Here is a 20,282-nt window from a genome sequence, read left to right on the forward strand (position 1 = left end):
GAACCTCTGAGGTTCATTTTTAGCTAAAAGGAAAAAAAAAAGTTTAGCTGTCTGGCTACAGAAGAGAGAGGAAGCTTTTGCAGAGTTGAGACTTAGTTGTCTTTGTTTTTGAAAGTCCCAAGGAAGAGCCAAGTCCAAGTCTGAGTCCTTTTGTTTTGTTTTTTAACCCACTTGACTGTTCACAACAGGAAAAGGCTGAAAAGGAAACGTCATATTGACATCATGGTGAGCAGATGTTGCTGTGCATTGGGCAGAAAATTCAAATTAGCTGAACTTTGATCCAAGCTGCTCCGACCTTTGTAGCTGAGGCAGTATCTTTTAGGTGGAGATAAGGTGGAGCGTTACAGTTACCAAGCTTCACTTAAAGGGATACTTCACCCAAAAACAATAATTCACCAATCATCTACTCACCGTCATGCCAAGGAAGGGTTCAGAGAACTTTCAGAGTCATCAAAACGCTTTTGGAGTTCCGGGGGGGTCCGGCTGGCGACGGGTTTTCATATAATGGTGGCGGATAGAGTTCACTTTTGAATCGTCCAAAACACACACTATGAAACATCCAGATACCTCCATACTGCTCGTCTGTACTGACCCAAGTGTCCTGAAGCCGTCACATGAAAAAGTTGTTCAGAAAAAAATAATTTGATCTCTGTTTTTAGCCTTGTTGTAGTAGTAGCTCCCAGTGGCTCTGCGGGATTTGCTGTGAGATGTTCGTTCATCGTTGTAAACCATTGGATGTATGATGTAAACACGGAAGAACATCTCGCAGCAAATCTTGTGCAGAAAATTGGTGAATTATTGATTTTGGGTGAAGTATCCCTTTAATGAAACTTTATGCAATTAAATGCATCGTGATCCGAGGTTTGTGGTCGTGTGTGTGTGTGTGTGTGTGTGTGTGTGTGTGTGTGTGTGTGTGTGTGTGTGTGTGTGTGTGTGTGAGCTCTCACACTTTGCCAATGTGACATTCAGATTTATCCCGGGATCAGACTCCTCCCCCTCTCTCAGATGCTCCAGCACATTTCCCATGCCCCCCCCCCCCCTCCTCTACCCCCTCACTGTCTTTTGATTGCCCCTCCACACACATAAACTCACATGCACACACGCACACACACGCTCTTCCCTTCATCCCTTTAACACTCCGGTCTCTGTGTGAAGATGAGCATCACAGAGCAGCAGAGGGTGGTGGGTGTAATGTGTATGTTTGTGTGTTTGTGTGAGTGTGTGTGTATGTGTGTGTGTGTGTGTGAGAGAGAGAAAGAGAGGTCGTTATTGGCTGAGCAGTTATGTCCTTTACCAAGGACAGTGACTTTTCAATAAAGTATCGCCTTGACAAAGAGGCACATGTGCAACTGGAGCGCACACACACACACACACACACACACACACACACACACACACACATACCTCAGAGTCTACACATGTGCTCACGTGCTCTGTATTGTTTTTTAATGACACCTGGATGAGCAGAGGTGTGTATCCATTGTGTATAGATGACGTCACACATGTGCGCACATCATGAGTACACTGCTCCCATGATGCACTGCTCCCACAATGCACTGCTCCGTGTTTATCATATATTCTTTCTGATCCAGGCCGGCGCTCGCTCTTTCTCTCTCTCTCTCCCTCTCTGCTTCTCCCTCACACATCTTCTTCTCTCTGGACTGGTCCGATGAGCAGCAGCAGCAGCAGCAGCAGCAGCAGCAGCAGCAGCAGCAGCAGCAGCAGCAGCTCTATTAATTAATCAACAGCCACAGATTGTCTATCAGCAGCGAGAGCCAATTAAACACTTGGTTATATTCTCTGTCTTTAGCAGGTTCTCATAGATCTTTATTTCTTCAAATAATAATGGAGGCCAGAGTTGGAATTAACGTGGTTATTATGCAGCTCCATTTGCAGTTTGCAAGAGTTTGGGTAATTTCTATCAAGACTTGATTGGATTTGAATTAGTTATATAATTTAGATGTGGAATAAAGACTTTTTTTTCTCAATGTAATGACAGGGACTCTCTTAAAATAAGCTTTTGTGTGCATGAAACCACCGTGTTGCACTCTGCTGACGATGATGCATCTGTGTGGGTTAAAGTCTGTTACGTGCTGCTTTTGTCTCGTGCATTTTCCATGCATTTGACGTCTCTGCATCTGATGCAGCTTAGTCTCTTCATGCGCAAGAGCAGTTAATTTGACTTCAATGGGGCAGAAATTGAAATCTAAAAATAAATAAATACACAATTAATGTGTTTTTAGGGGCGCAGCCGTGTTTCGAGATGCTCGATTTGAATAATTTTTCATTTCATGCATCTTTGGTATGGCAACACTTTCCGTATTTACTTCGTTTTATTTATTTATTTATTTATTTTAAAGCATATTTGTGTGTGTGTGCTAAACCGTGCATGTGTGTGTGTCTGTGTGTCTTCTGATCAGTCTGTCTTTTAGTCAGTGCATGACAGCAGAACAGACACACTGGAGGAGGATGTGATGTTCTGTGAAGCACACAAGCCTTTAGATGCCGGGGGAACAAGACAAAAGTGAAAGCCAAGTACGAGTCAGGGCCACTGGCGCTGGAATGATTCGAGCTGCTCCAGCTGTCAAGGTCTCTGGCTGGCATTAATGTATGAATTTACCGTGAGGCGGAGGAAGCTCACTGAGAGGTGTGTGTGTGTGTGTGACTCTGTGTGTGTGTGTGATGGCATCAGAATGATACTGCTTTCCACTTCAAGGCTGTGTGGAGTCATATCACGCTGCACCGCTTTGCATCACAATGTCTCCCTCACCTCCTGATCCTCCCTTGCAGCAGGTCATGAAAACACAAAACGACAACTGCAGCAGCATGAGTAACACAATGCGACCAGAACCCGTGCCGCGCCGCGCCGCCTCCGCCACGTAACCAGTGCTTTAAGTGGGCCGGTACTCACCGGTACGGAGTACCGGCACTTCTAGATTTTAACCCCCGGCGTACCGGGACTTTTTACGGCGCACCGGGGAGTACCGGGAGTCTGGACATACTCTGTCCTGTTCTCATTCTCTCTGACCGATTTGTGATAGTGATGCCTCTTTCACCCTGAGCGCCACGGTTCTGTTGCCCTGTTCTCCGCTGCTCCTCTGTCTCTCACTGAGGGGCGGGGCTGCCGCGCTGTGCGCTCTCTCATCCATGACTCTCTCACATGCACGTACGGAGCGCACGCCGCTGCCTCGTCATAGTAGGCTATAACTCAATGTGTCCAGACGAGATGTGAATGTGGAGCGACTAAAACCTTCGTGAGTTACAGTGTAAAGCCATTTACATGACTTTCCAGTGGTAGCCTACCAATAAGTAGCCTTCCACTTACTGTATTCAACATGCTTAAATGTGAGTCATATTTCCCAAAATGCTTAACACTACTTGTTAACAAGAGCAGAGTAAAATGAAAGCTCTTACTGAGAAACACTGTGAAACTGTTGCTGTCAGCTTGTTAGAACAATGACAGCTGTCTGTGGAGGCTGTTTATTTGGCCACAAATCACAAAAACTTCTTGATTTTAGTGAAAATTTTAATTTGGCAATAATTTAGGACAGCAATTAGGGAAGGATAGAGATACTTTATGAAGTGGGTAAACTTAAAATAACAAATACTGATTCATTTGTCGTCATACATTATTCACAGATGGATTTTAACAAGAAAATACTTTTTAAAAATCTTTCTGGAAAGTTCAATTGAACGTTTTTCTTTTTTTAATCAACATCATATTTGAATGTAAAGTAGCCTGTCACTTAATGATGTGCTGGTATCGACCGCCCACCGCCTAATTTACCAGCCAACAGCTGAAAAGGGGAGTACCGGCACTTATTTTTTCCCACTTAAAGCACTGCACGTAACCATTACAAACCGTTAATAAATAAACCATAAGAGCAAGAGCCACCTCAGAGGACGGACGCTCCCGCTGAGCTGCAGCTGTCATATGAGCTGAGATGTTTCTATTGTTTCCAGATGAAGAAAAATCCATTTTCTAGTTAATAAAAATGTAAAGTTATTCACTGCAAAACATCAACGCAAAGCAAGAAAACCACCGAAACTGGAACTGGTTTGATATTTCATGCCTGATAAATGATTTAATGAGATTATATAACTTGTTAAAGACGTCATGTTCAATCACGTTCTGTCTCTGACAAAAGTTCAATTCATAAGTGAAAAATAAAAAACCCATCATGTTGTTGAGCCGAGGTCGGGTGTTATGGAAACACCACAGAGCCAGTAACGACCACGACCTCATCATTAGGAGACGGAAGCCATTTTTAATTTTAAATATTTCTTTTAGTTACCGGTAAGACTTTTTACTTTACGAATGGCCAACTACACAACAAGTCATCAGTTTGTCTTCCCTCCCACATCTTGTCATGCTGAAGATGACATCGTGATAGCCACATTTGTCGTCGCCATAGCAATAAGACCACATAACTCTACCTTCACTTGTGTGTAAACGATTCTTCTCCACTCAAGCTCCTCTTGTGTTTCAGCATCGATTTCTGCTAATCAGCAAAGGTCATACAATCTCATATTAAACGACTCATTAACAATCCAACTGTCAATCAACCGGACACTTAATTGCCTAATGAGAAAAGCCCTTTTTATTCTGGGGTGAGGATTTAAAGCTGCAGCGATAACTCTGTGTGTGCGACACCTTCCCCCATCACACTCAGTCATCTGAGCCTTTGTTATTAGAAAACGCGTTGATTAGCGCGGCTCTAAATCTTCTCTCCCTCCTTCCCTCCGACCCCCTGCACGGCCGACTGCTCGCTCTCATTCCTCCTCTCACCACCACCACATCGTGCGTCTCATCTCTCCTGAGCGGCCATGTTTCACTCCGTCCTGCTGGTGAGCCAACTGTGCACGGAGAGAGAGAGAGGAAGCATCACACTGTCTTTCTTAATGTGCTCTGTAACAGCTGAGACCAAATTACCATCTTTATTTCACTGGGAAACACACGAGTCCAACTCAGTCTCACCATGTCAGTATGTACTGTATGTGTATGTGTGTGTTTGCTGCTATGTGCAAGGCCACATGTGTCAGTGTGTGTGTGTGTAGGGATGTCATGATTACTTGTTTTCACAATTAATCGCAGTATTAAACGCCACAATTAATTAACCTTAAAGGGACAACGAGGAGTTTCTAATCGGTTATAAAAAAGTCTCACGTTAATGTGGATGAATCTCCGCTACCCACACTTGTTAATGGGCCCATTTTCGATAAATATGTCGTTTTGTCTCTATCGTTATTTTGTTACTATTAGTGGTGGCGGAGATGCTGATCGAGCCGACCAGCGTTTCTTTACTTTCAGTTTCGCAACGAGTCATGAGAATAACGTAGCTGAATCGCCGTTTATGGTCGGAACTACTACGGTAACTGAACCTCTTTGAACCTCTGACTTTAATTATTGATGAATGAAAACATGAGTCCGTCTTGCGCCGGTCAAAAGAATTTTACGGTGTGCGCGGAGGCTCATAAATGTAGTATGAAAACGCTTCGCTTTTCCAAAACTCCTCGTTGTCCCTTTAAAGATTCATAAATACCGTGACTTTCCAAAAATAATTATGTTGGAACCATATCGACAGTAAAGGTAAATGCACAGATACCGGTCCATTTACCTAACGTAACATTGAATTGGTAGGAAATTAAATGTTAGTGTGTCATTTGTAATAAAAAAAAACGATTAAAATAAAGTAAAGAATTTACTTACTTAAATTTGGTATAGATGACAATTAATGACTTGAATATTTCAAACACTTCCCCTTGGCGATTAATAATTGGTCCTATATTAAAGGTATATTGTGTAGGAATTAATTACTCCCATCTAGCGTTGCGGTTGTATATCGCAAGCAACTCAATCGTATTTTTCATGCTGCATTCACGTGAAATTGGACAGACGGCAGACGGACGACAGCCACCTCGACCTGAGCCGACAGCTCCGGTGTCTCTGGTGCGTTTCCACGGTTTCCTACCGTCACGCTGCCACTGAACGTAAAAACATGGCGACACGACATGGCAGCCAGCCCCGAGCTTACCCGCTCCATGTAGATATGAATGATATGAACGGCAAATTCAGAGCTTACCGGAAAACACTTCAGTTTGTTGATGGGGGGGTGGGGGGGGTTACTGAGTAATGAAAAACAGACTTTTGAGCGAAATAATCGATTTTCGTGAATAGATAACAGGAGAAGTTACACAATGTCCCTTTAATAGGTACTTCAATATTTTGTGTAAATATTTTTGACTAAATTTGATTTTACATATTCATTGTGTTGTGAAATTAACTGCATAATAATCGTAATACCGTGATTATTTCTCAACAATAATCGTACCAAGAAAATCTATAATCGTGACATCCCTATGTGTGTGTTGCTATGTGCAAGGCCACACGTGTCAGTGTCTGTGTGTGTGTGTGTGTGGCCGTGGATAAGTTGGTAGAACGAGGGTGGGCTTTAATTGCAACCAGAGGAGAAAAGAAAAACTAGAAAAGCAGAGAAAGTCATTCCTATCTGTCGCTCTCCATCTTCCTCTCTCTGGTCGTTGCTTCCGGCTGCAGCTTTAGCTCGACTTTGACTCCGGGAATCCACGTATTGGATTGGTCGCCGTAGTAATAATGAGGAGATTAATGTCTTTTGTGGGGGAAAGTTCTCATTCAAAGTCAAAACAGACTTTTTTGTCTCGACACTCAGGGGGGCTGTGATGAACTTTGCTGCTGAATACCAAGATGGATGGATGACAGAGCAAGAGAGAGAGAGAAGGAGAGGGAATGGGAGAGAGGGGGAGGAGGAGGAGGAGAAGAGAGAGAGCTAGGGGGAGAAAAAAAAAGAAGTGGAGGAATTGACGGTTCGCTTTGGCTGCGGGTGGAAAGAAAGAAAGATGAGGGGAGCTGTGGAGAAACAGAAAGCGGAGAGAAAAAAAATACAGCAACACAGCTCATTGTCTCCATCCTGCTCCTGCCATCAATCTCCCGAATGGCAGCTGCCTTACTCACACACATACACACACATATATACACACATATACACATGCACACACACGACACTCTGCCCGCCTGCCTACACGGCTGATTCCCCGAGTGATGAATCATGGCGCGGTATGGCACGGCACAGCACGGCATTTGTTAGAGGTGGTGTTTTTCTCTTGTACTGACAGTCTGTAGAAGTGCTTTGTGTTGTGTATGTGTTGTGTGTGTCTGTGTGTGTATGTACATATGAGTGTGGGTGTGTATATTGTGACTGTGGACAGTAGTGGCAGGTGGTGTGGGCCTGCTGCTGCTGCTGCTGTGTGTATGTGTGTGTGAGTGTGAACAGCATACATGTGTTTTAAGAGTACATAGAGCTCTGGAGCCATGTGTCTGCTAGGTAACCAAGTGTGAACGCCACACAGCAACCACGTCGTTATTACACACACACACACACACACACACACACACACACACACACACACACACACACACACACCCAGAGCAGCTGCTGTGGGTAAGAAAACAGTCGTGTGTTTCGCAGGACGAAGAAAATTACTATTGTGTTTTTGAATGATTTTAGTTGATTACATCCTGTCACCAGATGTTGGTGAAATAACACACATTTATTTGATGTAAAATCACCTTAACAAAACAAACAGGTGTCACTCCTTTAGACCAGTAAGAATCCAATAAGCATCATTAATATGAGAGTAGAGAGAGTATCAGTGCTGAGGTCATGGGTCACTTGGTTCTGGATCTGTTTGTACTGATGATACTTAAACATAGTAAAGGTCAGGTATTTATATCAGAGCCTGTGCAATACTTTACTTGAAGCCTGGGCTGTCACAACATCTGACTCTCTCCGGCCTGTGTGATAAGAATTCACGATAACAATATTATCATTATATCTATAAAGGATGAATACATATATGATAATGTAAAAGACTGATATATAAAAATCCACAAGGCCCAACATTTACCCTCACCATATTATCATGTTACTTTACTATTCTAATATAGTACCTACATTTGATTCTTATAAGATCATATCATAAGATTATCATCAATGTCTGCATTTCACAACACCACTATAGGGTATGTAAACATTATAAAACACTGTTTTTCTTTTAATTGAATGTAACCCGATGCCTCAATGCCTCTATGTAACTCTATTAAAAACTAGTAGCACCAACTTTTGTTACGTAACGAGTTGCCGCTGCAGACACAGTTTACCAGAGTTTGATTCCTGGGAATGTGAACAAGGCTTTCAAACAACATTTATTTTCGCAATGTTGGACAATTAGATCTTAATAAAACTGTAACTCTTGGTTCAAAACTCTAACTGAAATTAATCTGCACTGATTGTCAAAAAATACATCCCCATCTGTCTGTGTGGACGGAGCATTTGGAGACACAATCAGTAATCTGTATTAATCCAAACAGAGTCAACTACATCACATGTTTCACCACCACACACACACACTTGCAGCTGCCTGCTCTCCACATTGATTAAATAATGACACTCATTTGCACAAATCTAACCTGCAGGTGCTCGGGAACTAATTCAGGCATTCGGAGGAGGTTACTCCTTTCTACTTGACACATGCAGGCAGGTGAGAGCGACGATCTCTGGAGGTACCTGACTCACACAGTATTTGTTAACATGTCTTGGCTTCGGTTTGAACCAGTCTGGAGCACCAGATGGTTGGGTTTCATCGCGTCAGCCTGGAGTTAAAGTTATTAGGCCTTTTACCAAAGCTGGTAATACGGTTCACAAATCGTTTCTCTCGCACAATATCATTGACAAAAAAATGACCTGCTTCATTTGAGCTTTCTTCTCTGTGACTCTAAACACTGGTGTTAAACTGAAACGTCCTTTTACTATTTGGCACGAGCCATAACTTTGGGTTGTAGTCTCGTTCCCTTAACTCCCTTTTCCTGCAGCTCCATGTTTTTGCAACTTTGCATTTAAACGAAAACTAATTTTTGTCAACATTATTTCAGAAGCAGCCTTTGACATAATGTGTGTTTTGTGTTTTATACTGATTTTTGAGTGTTTTATACTGTTTTATTGCTGTTTTTAATCTGAATTCCACTCTGACTTTGCTCTATTTTATGATTTTTTAAATGTAAAGTGTCTTTGAGCATCTGTTAAAGTGCTTACAAATAAAATTTATTATTATTATTATTATTATTATTATTATTATTATTATTATTATTATTATATAATGGACAATACCAAACGCAGGCTGTTGCAAGTTGGAGCTAATACCAGTTGATCACTACACATGTATGTATGTATGTGATATTTTGCACATTGAAAGCAACATAACAATACGTCCATAGGTAGGATTGCACAATGCTATTGGTAAAACTAATTAGACTAAGTGGCTGATAATCAATGTGACATGCAGCCTTTGCATACCGTTGATGCACAGAGCAGCCATCTTGGATTATGAGCCCATAGGGTTATCGAAGCTCCTCTGAGTTCCTGAGTTTGAATTTTGACTGGAAACTCTGGAAAAAATCAGACTTTCGAATTGTAATTGAACGCATCGTGAGCTGGTCCACCATCCCCATCTTGTCATGAGAGGGAACATGAGGCTGAAATTAGACATCAACATCTTCCTGCATGCTGCACAGACTCAGGTCAGTTTTAATGATGTTTGTCTCAAAGCTCCAAACACTTTGTTTTTTATTAGTTGTGTCTTTGATAAATCACTGAGGCCAAGAAACTGTATTTGATGTGGATCAAACGTGTCTGGTCGACCTAGTTAATAATGGGCACGGCATCAATATGGATCCAGTACATTGGATTAGTGCATCAATAGCTACAACCTGTCTCTGTCCCACACACTCACACACACACACAGAGAAATGTTCCTGCTGTGTAGCTGCTGCTTTGTCCTTGTACTGACACACACTATCTTCGCACTGACTCATTTCCACACTAAGCCACGTGCACACACACACACACATACACACAGTGACAATCAAACCCTACCTGCCGACATGTTAATAGCTTCTCAGTGTGTTGCTGTAGCGTCCGGCTCTGGCCTTGTTCGCCATTTAAAAAGGAGACTTTTTTAGCCGAGGAAACAGGTGCAGCGGAGCGAAGCAAGGCATTATGGGAGCTATTTGGCGGATGAAGCGCGATGCAGAAAGGCACACCACCTCTCACCCGCCCTGGACTCTTCATTCACAAACATACTGTGTGAGTCAGAGGTGCCAAACGTCCCCGCCTGTGGGGATCACAGGGTGGCACTGAGAAGAGCTGGACTGGTTCATGCCAGACAGAGAGAGAGAGAGGAGGTGGAGAAAGGAGGGAGGAGAGAGAATGGGTGAAGCAGAGAGAGGGAAACATTGCCAGCTGTGAGGGAGGAAGAGGAGGAGATGTAGAAGGAAAGTGGTTGCATCTTCCTATAAGATCCGACATTAAAAATCCTGCTCTGCTGGGACTCAATCCCCCAGTTTCCCCTTTGATCCGTCTTCTGTTATCGCTGGAAAACCCAGCCTTGACCCAGCTGGCACGGCTTCTCCACCGCTCTCATATATTTACGCCCTGGGATACAAACGGAGGCACAGAAATACACAGACAGAACCTTGTATATATGCACGCATGCACAGGCTTTATGGAGCAGAAAATAATAGCTCATGTTTACATGCCGCCGTTTCATTTTCTCCAGCGGAGAAGAAAGACAGAAAAGAGTCAAGCTGCATGAACAAGAATAGACGAATGGAATTTATCATCAGCATTAACATCTGTAAGAAGAGATTTGTCCCATTATGGTCTGCTACTGCGATCCACCATTAGCTGACAGGCAGACACAAACAGATCTCCCGTTGAGAGGACAATCATCTGTTGCTTCAATCCTCACAGGATCCCCCAAAAATATGATTTGCAGTATTTACACAAGGCGGCAGCTCTGGGATTTGATGGGGTTATGAATATTTGTAAACGGATGAAGCTTGTTCTTTTTTTTTTTTAATGCATGGTAGGGAAACCCAGCTGAGACTGTAGATAAAATAACTGCAGCTCTTGTATCTCATCTCATATCAAAGATAGACAACAGCGAGTGAGTTCAATATTACACTTTAATAAGATTGCACAACACAAGTGAAGGTAAACAAATGGACGATGGAAATCAAATTCTCCTTTTTGCAAATGCAGTTTGTCATGTTGCCAATAATTCACAGTGCAGGTTCAATTGTTTTCGTAGGAGGAGAAAGTTTTTCAGGAGTTTTACTAAAGCACATGTGAATTATTGTTTTGTTTTGTTTTTTTGACTCTGCAGCTTAAGGTGGTATTTTCATGAAATATGGGACATCAACATTGTGACTGTGCCAAAACTCCTTATTTACTACCACGAGGGAAACAGAAGAAAAAAAGAAAAGAGAAGAGAGATGCAGATGAATAAAAGGAGCCGCTGCTATGAATCTAATCCTGCTGCACTCAAAGTAAATTGCCTTTAATTAATGGCTTTTTTTTCTTATTCAAGCATACAATAGGTCTGCTACTTAAATGGTTTATAATGGCTCCATCAAACAAATTGTTATGAATGGAGCTGCGATGTTAAAATGAATTATTGAATCCATGACGGGAGCTATGGTGCCATGTTGAAAAACAATGACATGGAGAAAGGAAGTCTTCACATGGGCTGCATCAGCTTGTGATTTTTTTTTAACTGATCCAGATCCTCAATAATGTTAACGGCCCTGTGTTATATCAAGGTAAATTTAGTGTGGGTGTGTATTTTTTATTATAGAGAAGCTCTAGGTACTGTGAAAGCATCAAAGACTCAGTCCACAGAGAAATGTACACAGCCTGTATTCAGAAACTGAGCCTTAAAACCAGCCGTCAGGACTTCCTGTGACTTTGTGATGTCACAACGAAGTGGTGAGGGCACCATCCAGTCTTATTGCTGCGTTCAAGACAACTCGGAAGTCGGAAAAAAACAAGCTCAGAGCTGTAAAAAATGAATTGAACGGCGTCAAACTCAGAAATTACAGGTCGAAAACTAGGGTATCATATCAGAGCTCCGACTTTCCGACTTGACGTCACAACAACATCAAAACATGGCAGCCCTCGTCTTAAACGGTTAGAATTTAACATTTTTAGTTGTTTGTTGAGGTTTGAATGCATATTTTTGTGTATTATTGCAGTAGCTTATATGAAATACGTTTATATTAAGCTGTGATTGTTGTATTGTGTGAAATTGCGGTCCTCGTATGTGACGGAAATAACGTTTAACTGTTATCAAGGCTATAACATTATATGTGCACTCATCTGCGGCGTCTCCTCTCCTCCCAAATAAACATAATTTACTGCTGCTTGTATTCAGCTATGAGCCACAATACGCCAAACTTCCTTCAGGTATCCATGTCTTTTTTCTTCCGTGTTCCTGCAGCGTGAACGCAATGATGTCGGAAGTCGGAAATTTCCGAGTTGCGAATTCCGACCTCCGAGTTGTTATGAACGCAGCATTAGTCTCAGTAACCTGTTGTTACCATCCACAGAGAGAGAAGATGCAAAACTATGCAGAGATGGTTCCTGATATCAGAACTAACTTCTCATGGATCAACACTTCAGATAAAAGCCAGGAAAAGTGCAAACTATGAGATCTTTATAAGGTGCTATTCCATCACAAAGGAAATGCTGTAGGATCATTGTTCAGATATCTCATTTAGATGAAAACCTGTGGAGTGATCTGACCTGAGGAGAAACCTCTGAAAATGTAATAAAAAAAAAAATCTGCACAGTTCAGCTTCTTCTTTGTGTGTATTGTAAGACACAACACAACACAACCCTCTGAGCAGGCCAGAAGATGATGACGCACACCAGCTCTTTGTCTCCGTGTCTTTATTCAGCCGCCTCGTGCCGTGCCGCCGCTGTAGATGCTAATGTGACAGGCATCTGATTCAGACCTGATCTGTGAGAAAATGTCAGCAGGTCGGACCTTGTCAGATCGTTGTTGTGACTTTTTACAGACCGTGGCTCTGGGAGCTTATTCAAACACGGGGCTGACGTGTAAAAAAACTGCCTCCACATGTAGGTAATGAACACGATGACATAGAGAGAGGGAGGGTGATGGTGGTGCTTTAGTCCCCAGAGAGGAGGAAAAAGGGGCAGAGGAGGAAGAGGATGAGGGTGAGGATGAGGAGAGAGGGGGTCTCAGAGGAGCGGCGGTGCCACGTGGGCCGCAGGTAATGAACGACTTGTGGAGGTAATCGCTGTAATGAAGCAGGGAGCCGGTCGTGGAGCGAAGTGGCCGCCTTCACTTCTACGGTCCTGTGGGGCCCAGAGAGCCTCGGCAAATGAGCCCTGAGGTCCGGAAGATAGAGAGGATTGTGTGGAAGAGGGGAATGAGGAGGTGGAGGAGGCGGTGGATGAGGAGGAGGAGGAGGCGGAGGCGGAGGAGGGGATTGGATGAAGCTGGATGAGGGATATTTTGGGTAGAGAGAGCAGAGAGCAAAGGAAGGGAAGCTTAGTGGGAGCTGTGTGGAGTGTGTGTGTGTGTGTATGTGTGTGATAAATGCCTCTATTCTGTGCGGCCAATGAGAAGAGCTCAGACAAAATGGATGTTCTCGTGCCCCCTGTCCTTTATTTTACCCCGTCTGAAGCCACCATCTATCAGACAGTGACCAGTGGAGCATGTGAGCTGCTGCACAGCAGAGACGTAGGTGTTTTCTATACATCACTGATGCTGCATACATATATACATACAGCACAGTCAGTGTATTTCTTGCATATTTACTGTACCACACTGACTACTGAATCATAAAATCCACTTGATGTTATCAGATTTCTGGTCTACGGATAATTGTGTCCTGAAGCCTGCATGTAGGCGGACGGTGTGAGCTGTTTCCATAGGATTTTTTTATGTAAATAAGGTCAGTGCACACACACACACACACACACACACACACACACACACACACACACACACACACACACACACACACACACACACACACACACACACACAGGGTGAATGATTACTCCTTTACATCCTTTTCTTCTTCTATAGGCTACAGTATGTACATCCCCAAAGCCACAGTGGCAGTGTTAACACACATCTTCAGCCCTCTGTTTTGGAGGTCGTTTTAAGATCACATGTGAAACCTGAACATAATTAAATGAGCTGCAGCAAGGACGCGTCGTCACCAAGCTTTAAGCCAGAGAAGGCTTTTTCAAGTCCACATCCCACCTGAGTGCCTTTTCACCTCGTCTAACAACAACAAGCCCGAGTTACAAATAACCTGAGTGGTTGTTTGGCAGTAGCTTCAAAAGTGACCAAAAAAAAATCACTGCTGGTCAAGTTTAGAGCTGCTTTTCTTTTCTTATGTGTATTTCATACAGTTTTTTTTGTTTTTTGGGGGGCGACTTAGGGCATTTTGAACATATAATCAACCTATGCTGTTAATGTGAATATGTAAATACAATTTAAAGTCGTATACTAAACTATACTAAACTATACTATACTATACTATACAACAGGCATCACCAAATGGCGGACCTCGGTCCGGACCCGGACCGAGTGATGGTTCGATCCGGACCCGAGACCAATCTCTAATAATAACATTTTTTTCCGACGGGACAGCGGGCTCAGCTATAGGTCAATACGGCAGCTTCACTCAATTGAGCCAATCAGATCGTTTGTTTACCCGGTGCGGCCAGTGCGTCTGAGAGGGAAAGAGAAAGGAGACGGAGTGATGACAGCCTTGCTCCAAAATAAAAAAAAGTTGATGCTGAAGTCAAAGGCGAGCCGCTGGGCGTTTGTGGCCGCCGCCGCCTTGGTTAAGCGTGTGTGCGCCGCGTGGGGGCCGTTCAGATGTGGGTCTCTTGCGCGCACAAGCCCATTACTTTAATGTGCGCTCACAACGCCGTAGCGGTGCGACGTGCTTGTTTCCTGCTTCTCCGCCGGTGTTGTGTTGACCCCCGGTTCTCCCTCGGTCTGTAAACCTCTTCACGCGGAGCTCTGCCCCGTTTGGAAGGAGCAGGAAGCTCGTATGCGGGAAGACGTCGCTTCAGAGGTGTAGAATGTGTGTTAGAGAAACACCTATTTCAGGACTACTGACTTGTATCACCAGAACAGAACAGACATATCCTGTGATTTTCAGCCTTCCTCCATATTTAATGGAGGAGGACAATACAATGACAGTGCAGCTATCAAGATGCTTTTGACACCTTGGCCTCAAAAAAAGAAAGGAAGAAAGAAAAAAGCACCAAACAAACAAACAAACAAACAGGGAAACCCCCTTATTTATTCGGTCTTGTTCTCTTTAATTGAAATACAGGCCTTAAAGCTTCAGTTGGTAACAATTATTCAGTCATATTTGCTGGAATTGTCACTATATTCTGATGGTCAGACATTAAATGAGTAATTTAGGACAAAATCCAACTCCTCTGGCTCCACCTACAGCCTGTAATCGTATTTGCCAAAATCCACCGTGGCTCCACCTACAGCCTGTAATCGTATTTGCCAAAATCCACCGCGCCCGACGATTCTCCACCAGTCAGGTAGAGGGAGCAGGAGGAGCAGCCAATCGCCGCTCCTACACGTCGTGCTATGGATACGGTACATCTTTTTTTTTTTTTTTTTTTTTCTCTGTGGGTGCGTTCATGGCTACTTTGTGTGTGTCTGTGTGTGTGTGGGGCGCTTGGCAGAGGTTCATAAAGGGACCTGACGGAGTATTGTCTTGAAATTTCCGACCAAGTCGCGGAGTTTACTTTCACTTTCGTCAACTTACCAACTGGAGCTTTAAATTAATTTGCCTGGGAGCTACTTTTATTCATGGTAAAAAAAAAAATTAAAAAAAAAAGCTAGTTGTTTACTATAAAAGTGCACTATGTTAAATGTTTCCTGTGTTGAAAATTGACAATAGATATGAAAATGCACTTCGTTGGGGTAGGCTATAGCTTATATATAAGACACCATTTGGACTTTATAAGGTTCGGACCTTTCACTTGGATGAAAGTTTAGTAACTGGACCTCAATGAATTTTAATTGAATACCCCTGCTATACAAAGATCGGTGTACCTACCCTCGTCACCATGGTTACTGTAACGGTCACGGCTCTCTTGTCATGGTTACGATATATAAACTCTCACCGCTCCACTGCGTCCCTGTTCCTGTAGTAGGCTATATCTATCCACCGTAGTCGATTTCATCACACTTTGCTCCTGTCATAACTACTGTGACCACTAGGTGTCGCCTAGCAACAAAATGTACTGTAACTGCTGCACAGACGGCCTATGGGCTGTTTGTTGCTGTGTAGAGTTGGTTTAATAAACAGTGGTGGTGTGCAGGCAGCTTGTGGCCGACACTGCCCACCTGACAGCGTGTGTGTGCATGTGTGTGTGTGTGTGTGCACATGTGTGTTTGTCGTCTACTTGACCAAACAGGATTTTTTCTTTTTTCTCCTTCTCTCTCTCTTTCCACACGTGTATTTTTTCCTCTTCTTCTCCGTGCGACCGTTCCTCTGTGGTGTTTTGGGCTGCATGTGCACAGACAGTGTGTGTGTGTGTGTGTGTGTGTGTGTGTGTGTGTGTGTATGTGTGCGCATGTGGGAGGGAGTGCTGTTGGATCATCCTGTTAGACCAGCGAGGAAAAGAGCCGTAGATTGGCTGAGGCTTTATTCCCCCCTCACACTCTCTCGCTCTCTCTTTCCCTTTCTCTTTCTCTCTTTCTCTCTCTCTCTATCGCTTGAAACACAAGGAAAATAGCACCGTGGAGGAAGGGAGCAGATGAAAATAGCTCAGTAGGCAATCGCTGACTCACAAGGCAACGCTGGGAGTCAGGAAGGCATCCATTCCAGTACACATCAAATCAACTGGCTGTTGTGTAACTCTCTCAGCAGCGCCCGTAAATCAAAGTGTTCTTGGTGTGCCCAGCTCCGTCTAGAGCGACTTTTGTTGCACGTCCCCTCTGTGGCTGCATATAAACAGGGCTGTGACATCACAGGTGCCATTTATCACTTCTGACAGCGCTGCCTGGAGTCTTCGGGGGGCGTGGGGTTGGGGTTGGGGTGAGGGGAGAGGAGGGGAGGGCTAAGGCCGGTTGGCTGTTATTATGCAGCCATGGTCAGCTAACCCACCCAGCTCATTCATCATGCCACTCAAGGAGCGTGGGCTTGTCAAAGCTCATGTTTTTTTAAGTAACTCTGAAAATGGAGCGAGAGCAGGAACTATAGGCTCATATGTAAACCAGGGTGTGATTAACATATCAGCTCCAGTAGGCTATATGGACCGCTGGTGGTTACTCATGCATCGCTCATCAGAAATGTCTCCGTCGGCGATGAAAAAAGGAGCAAAAAAAGGCTTTGAACTTCTTAAGGCTGAGGCGTGTATCTGCCACAGGAAATTAATGTTTACATCCTTTCCCTTGGTTTATCTTCTGGAGTTTGGAGAACGCTGGTTCTGTGTTTGCACGTGTGAACCTGCTCTCCTGGCTCCGATCCAAACTTTATCTCTGGTTTCTCTCACATGCACATGCACAGGTGCCACGCAACTTCTCTACAGAGATGAAAATAACACAATCAGCACATTTCCTTTGGTCGCTTTGTGTCTCTTTGTTGGTCCTTTTGTCTCTCTTTGTAATTACTCTGTGTCTCCTTGATGTTGCTTTACATCTCTTTGTTGCTGTTTTTGCAGCCCTCTGTATTTTGCTTCACTTTAGAGTCAACAGCCACTTTAAATAATGAGAAGGGGAAGGTCTGACACGTTGTTGCATATTACAGTATGTCTTCACTTACTGAGAATTAGCTGCAGAAGCTAAAACCATAGAGAAATGGTAAATAAAGCCGCTGTCTCCAGGGCGACCAGTTCATCATCATCATCATCACATGTTGAAGTCGCTGCACCACTGCAGATGTTCAGGAACCTGAATATTCAGACACCTGGATGATCTTGAGGTGTTTTTTTTTTTTTAGGCTCGATGCAAATTGTCACTTTGCATTAATCATGCAAATTTGACCTCTAGATCATCTGGGTGAGTGTGCTGCAAGGTTTTTTTAATTTAATTGAAACTTTTCATTATAATAGAGATTCACAACATACAAAAAAAAAGGCAGCACTTACTTTATTCTCACCAGCTGATCGTCAGGTGGAAGTGATGAAACATTTGATTCTTTAACTGAGAGCAATGTGCTGTGAGAAATGACCTGGACTGAGGACAACAAACTAAATATTCAGTAAAAACAGAGCGAGCGAGCTCCTCGAAATGTATGCATCAAGTCTGTGCCGGTGTGTGTGCGAGGAGAATGGCTGCACCGGTGTGTATGTGTGTGTGTGTGAGACAGCTTAAGCCCTTGACTGATGTCAAAACTTAACAGGTTTCCAGCTCTTTGTTTTTCTCCTCCAGGGCTTCGTCCTTTTGTTTCTCCTGCACTTTCGTGACTCAAAGTATAAAGACTCAGGTTGATGGTGGATTCTCATTTGCATCTGTCCACTGAGTTTGTTTTTTCTCTCTTTTTTTCCCCTCTAACGCCGCCTGTAAAGTCTGAACTAACCCACAGTCTCATGACACACATCAGGTTTCTCCTTGTCGACTGTAAATGTCACATCTCAAACAGCAGAAACTCACTGTGACTTAACGGGATAATTGAGTGGAGACCTGAAGTGAAGTGCTGCTGGGTCATCCTGAAGTTTCACGTGGAGTCACAGCGTCCCCCCCTCCTCCGTGTCTGTCTGTACCCACTTTGCTGTTGAATATTTTACACGGTGTGAGCCAGCAAATCTGACTGCTCTCAGTTCAAAACTGCTTTGTTCTTTTTTGTTTGTTGCGAGTTGCTCCCCGCTTGATGTTTTTTAGGACCGACGCTCAACCCCTGCCTAAATTATATAATGGTGTTATTTTCGGGAGGTACGTGTAATTGAATGGAAACAATCTGGTGATTTAATAATGAATAAGCAAATCTCTGTCTGCGTCTGTCCTCAGGTTGAGGCTCTGAGTGATGCAGTCTCTGTTCGGCGGAGGGGAGCTGGGGCTGCTGGGAGGAGGCGGCGATGCGGGAGGCCTGAAGGAGGATGGCTGTGGCAGCGTGGCGTGGCGCTCCTCACCCCTGCCCCCCGACGACGTCTACTCGGCCTCCCACTTTGCCCTCATCACGGCCTATCAGGACATCAAGACGAGGCTGGCCTGCCTGGAGCGGGAGAACACCAGCATCAAGAGGAAGCTGAAGATCTACGAGATCAAGGTGAAGGTTTCACTTCAAAGTCAAATATTAAGGCGTTCTTTTTTATATATATATAAAAAAAACTAATCATCCGAGTTGTTTTTTTGTCCTTGTTGGTATCAGACGGAAGGTCTCAGCTTCTGACAGCGATAAGGCTGCTTTTGTTTTTGATTTATTGGAAGTCTCTCCGAGGTGGAGAGAGAGAGAGAGCTGTCCGCTCACCCTTAGCACTTTCCATTTTTATTGAGGCTGTGCAATTGTACACAAAGATAAAAAGCAGAGGGAGCGTTGGTGGGCTTTGATCCTGCAGCAGCAGCAGCAGCAGCAGCAGTGGGGGAACAAAGTTGACTCCAAAAAGGGAAGGAATCATTTTTCTATATATAGAGGGGCAGAGGGCTGCTCAAGTTTTAACTCCTGTCCAAATAAATAAATAAATAATGTGGCCCATTTGTAAGAAGTGAAAGCAGCCACAGGAGCAAATACAGACGAGTAAGATATCCGCTTAACATAACAAAAGATCCTTTTTTACACCTGGTAATGAATATATATATAATATATACAGGAGGTACGTACTGTAGTTTAAGATACGTCACATAAGTAGTGTCAGTGTCGGTATTCAAGCTGCAATTTATTATTCATCTACACATCATTTTGTTCAGTTATCATTTCATTGCTTTTTCTATAGAAAGTCAGAAAATAGAGAACACGTATGTTTTCAATTTGTATTTAAATACTAAATTTGGAGATTTTTACAATTTCTGATGATTAAAATAATGAACGAGTCATTAAACCAGTGGTTGCAGCTGTGGTCGATTTAAATCGATGGCTGTGGATAATCGAAACATAATGATTTGAAATAAGCAAATGCACTCTAAAACTCACTTTGTCCCATTTTCATTGACGTGATTATTTCGGTTTAAACCAACTGACGCAGACAAATTTGGCAATACATTTTAAAGCGTGGTGGTGAAATCGACTGGGAGCCAGCTGGGAAATTACTACAGTACACAAGCGATGGCGATGTCAAAAGGCTGCAGATAAAGGTCACCAGAGGTCGTTCATAAGTGTCACCAGAGTTCAGGTGTTGGAAAAGGGCAAAACGGCATAATCGTTTCCTTCTTACTGCACATCTTCAATAAAA

The 20,282-nt window shown here is 43.4% G+C and overlaps 1 protein-coding gene across 1 annotated transcript in view; it reads left to right on the top strand.

Annotated features, from left to right (window-relative positions):
* tbkbp1 (TBK1 binding protein 1) overlaps positions 1 to 20,282 on the top strand; it is a 61,594-nt gene that overhangs the window by 12,799 nt on the left and 28,513 nt on the right. The window contains exon 2 of the mRNA XM_085761562.1: positions 18,904 to 19,162. Within this exon, the coding sequence (XP_085617688.1) occupies positions 18,920 to 19,162 (243 nt within the window). The 5' untranslated portion in view covers positions 18,904 to 18,919. The remainder of the gene's footprint in view (positions 1 to 18,903; positions 19,163 to 20,282) is intronic.

The sequence above is a fragment of the Trachurus japonicus genome, chromosome 19 (genome assembly GCF_045865225.1).
Source record: "Trachurus japonicus isolate A0001 chromosome 19, Traja_1.0".
In the NCBI taxonomy this organism is placed as follows: domain Eukaryota; kingdom Metazoa; phylum Chordata; class Actinopteri; order Carangiformes; family Carangidae; genus Trachurus; species Trachurus japonicus.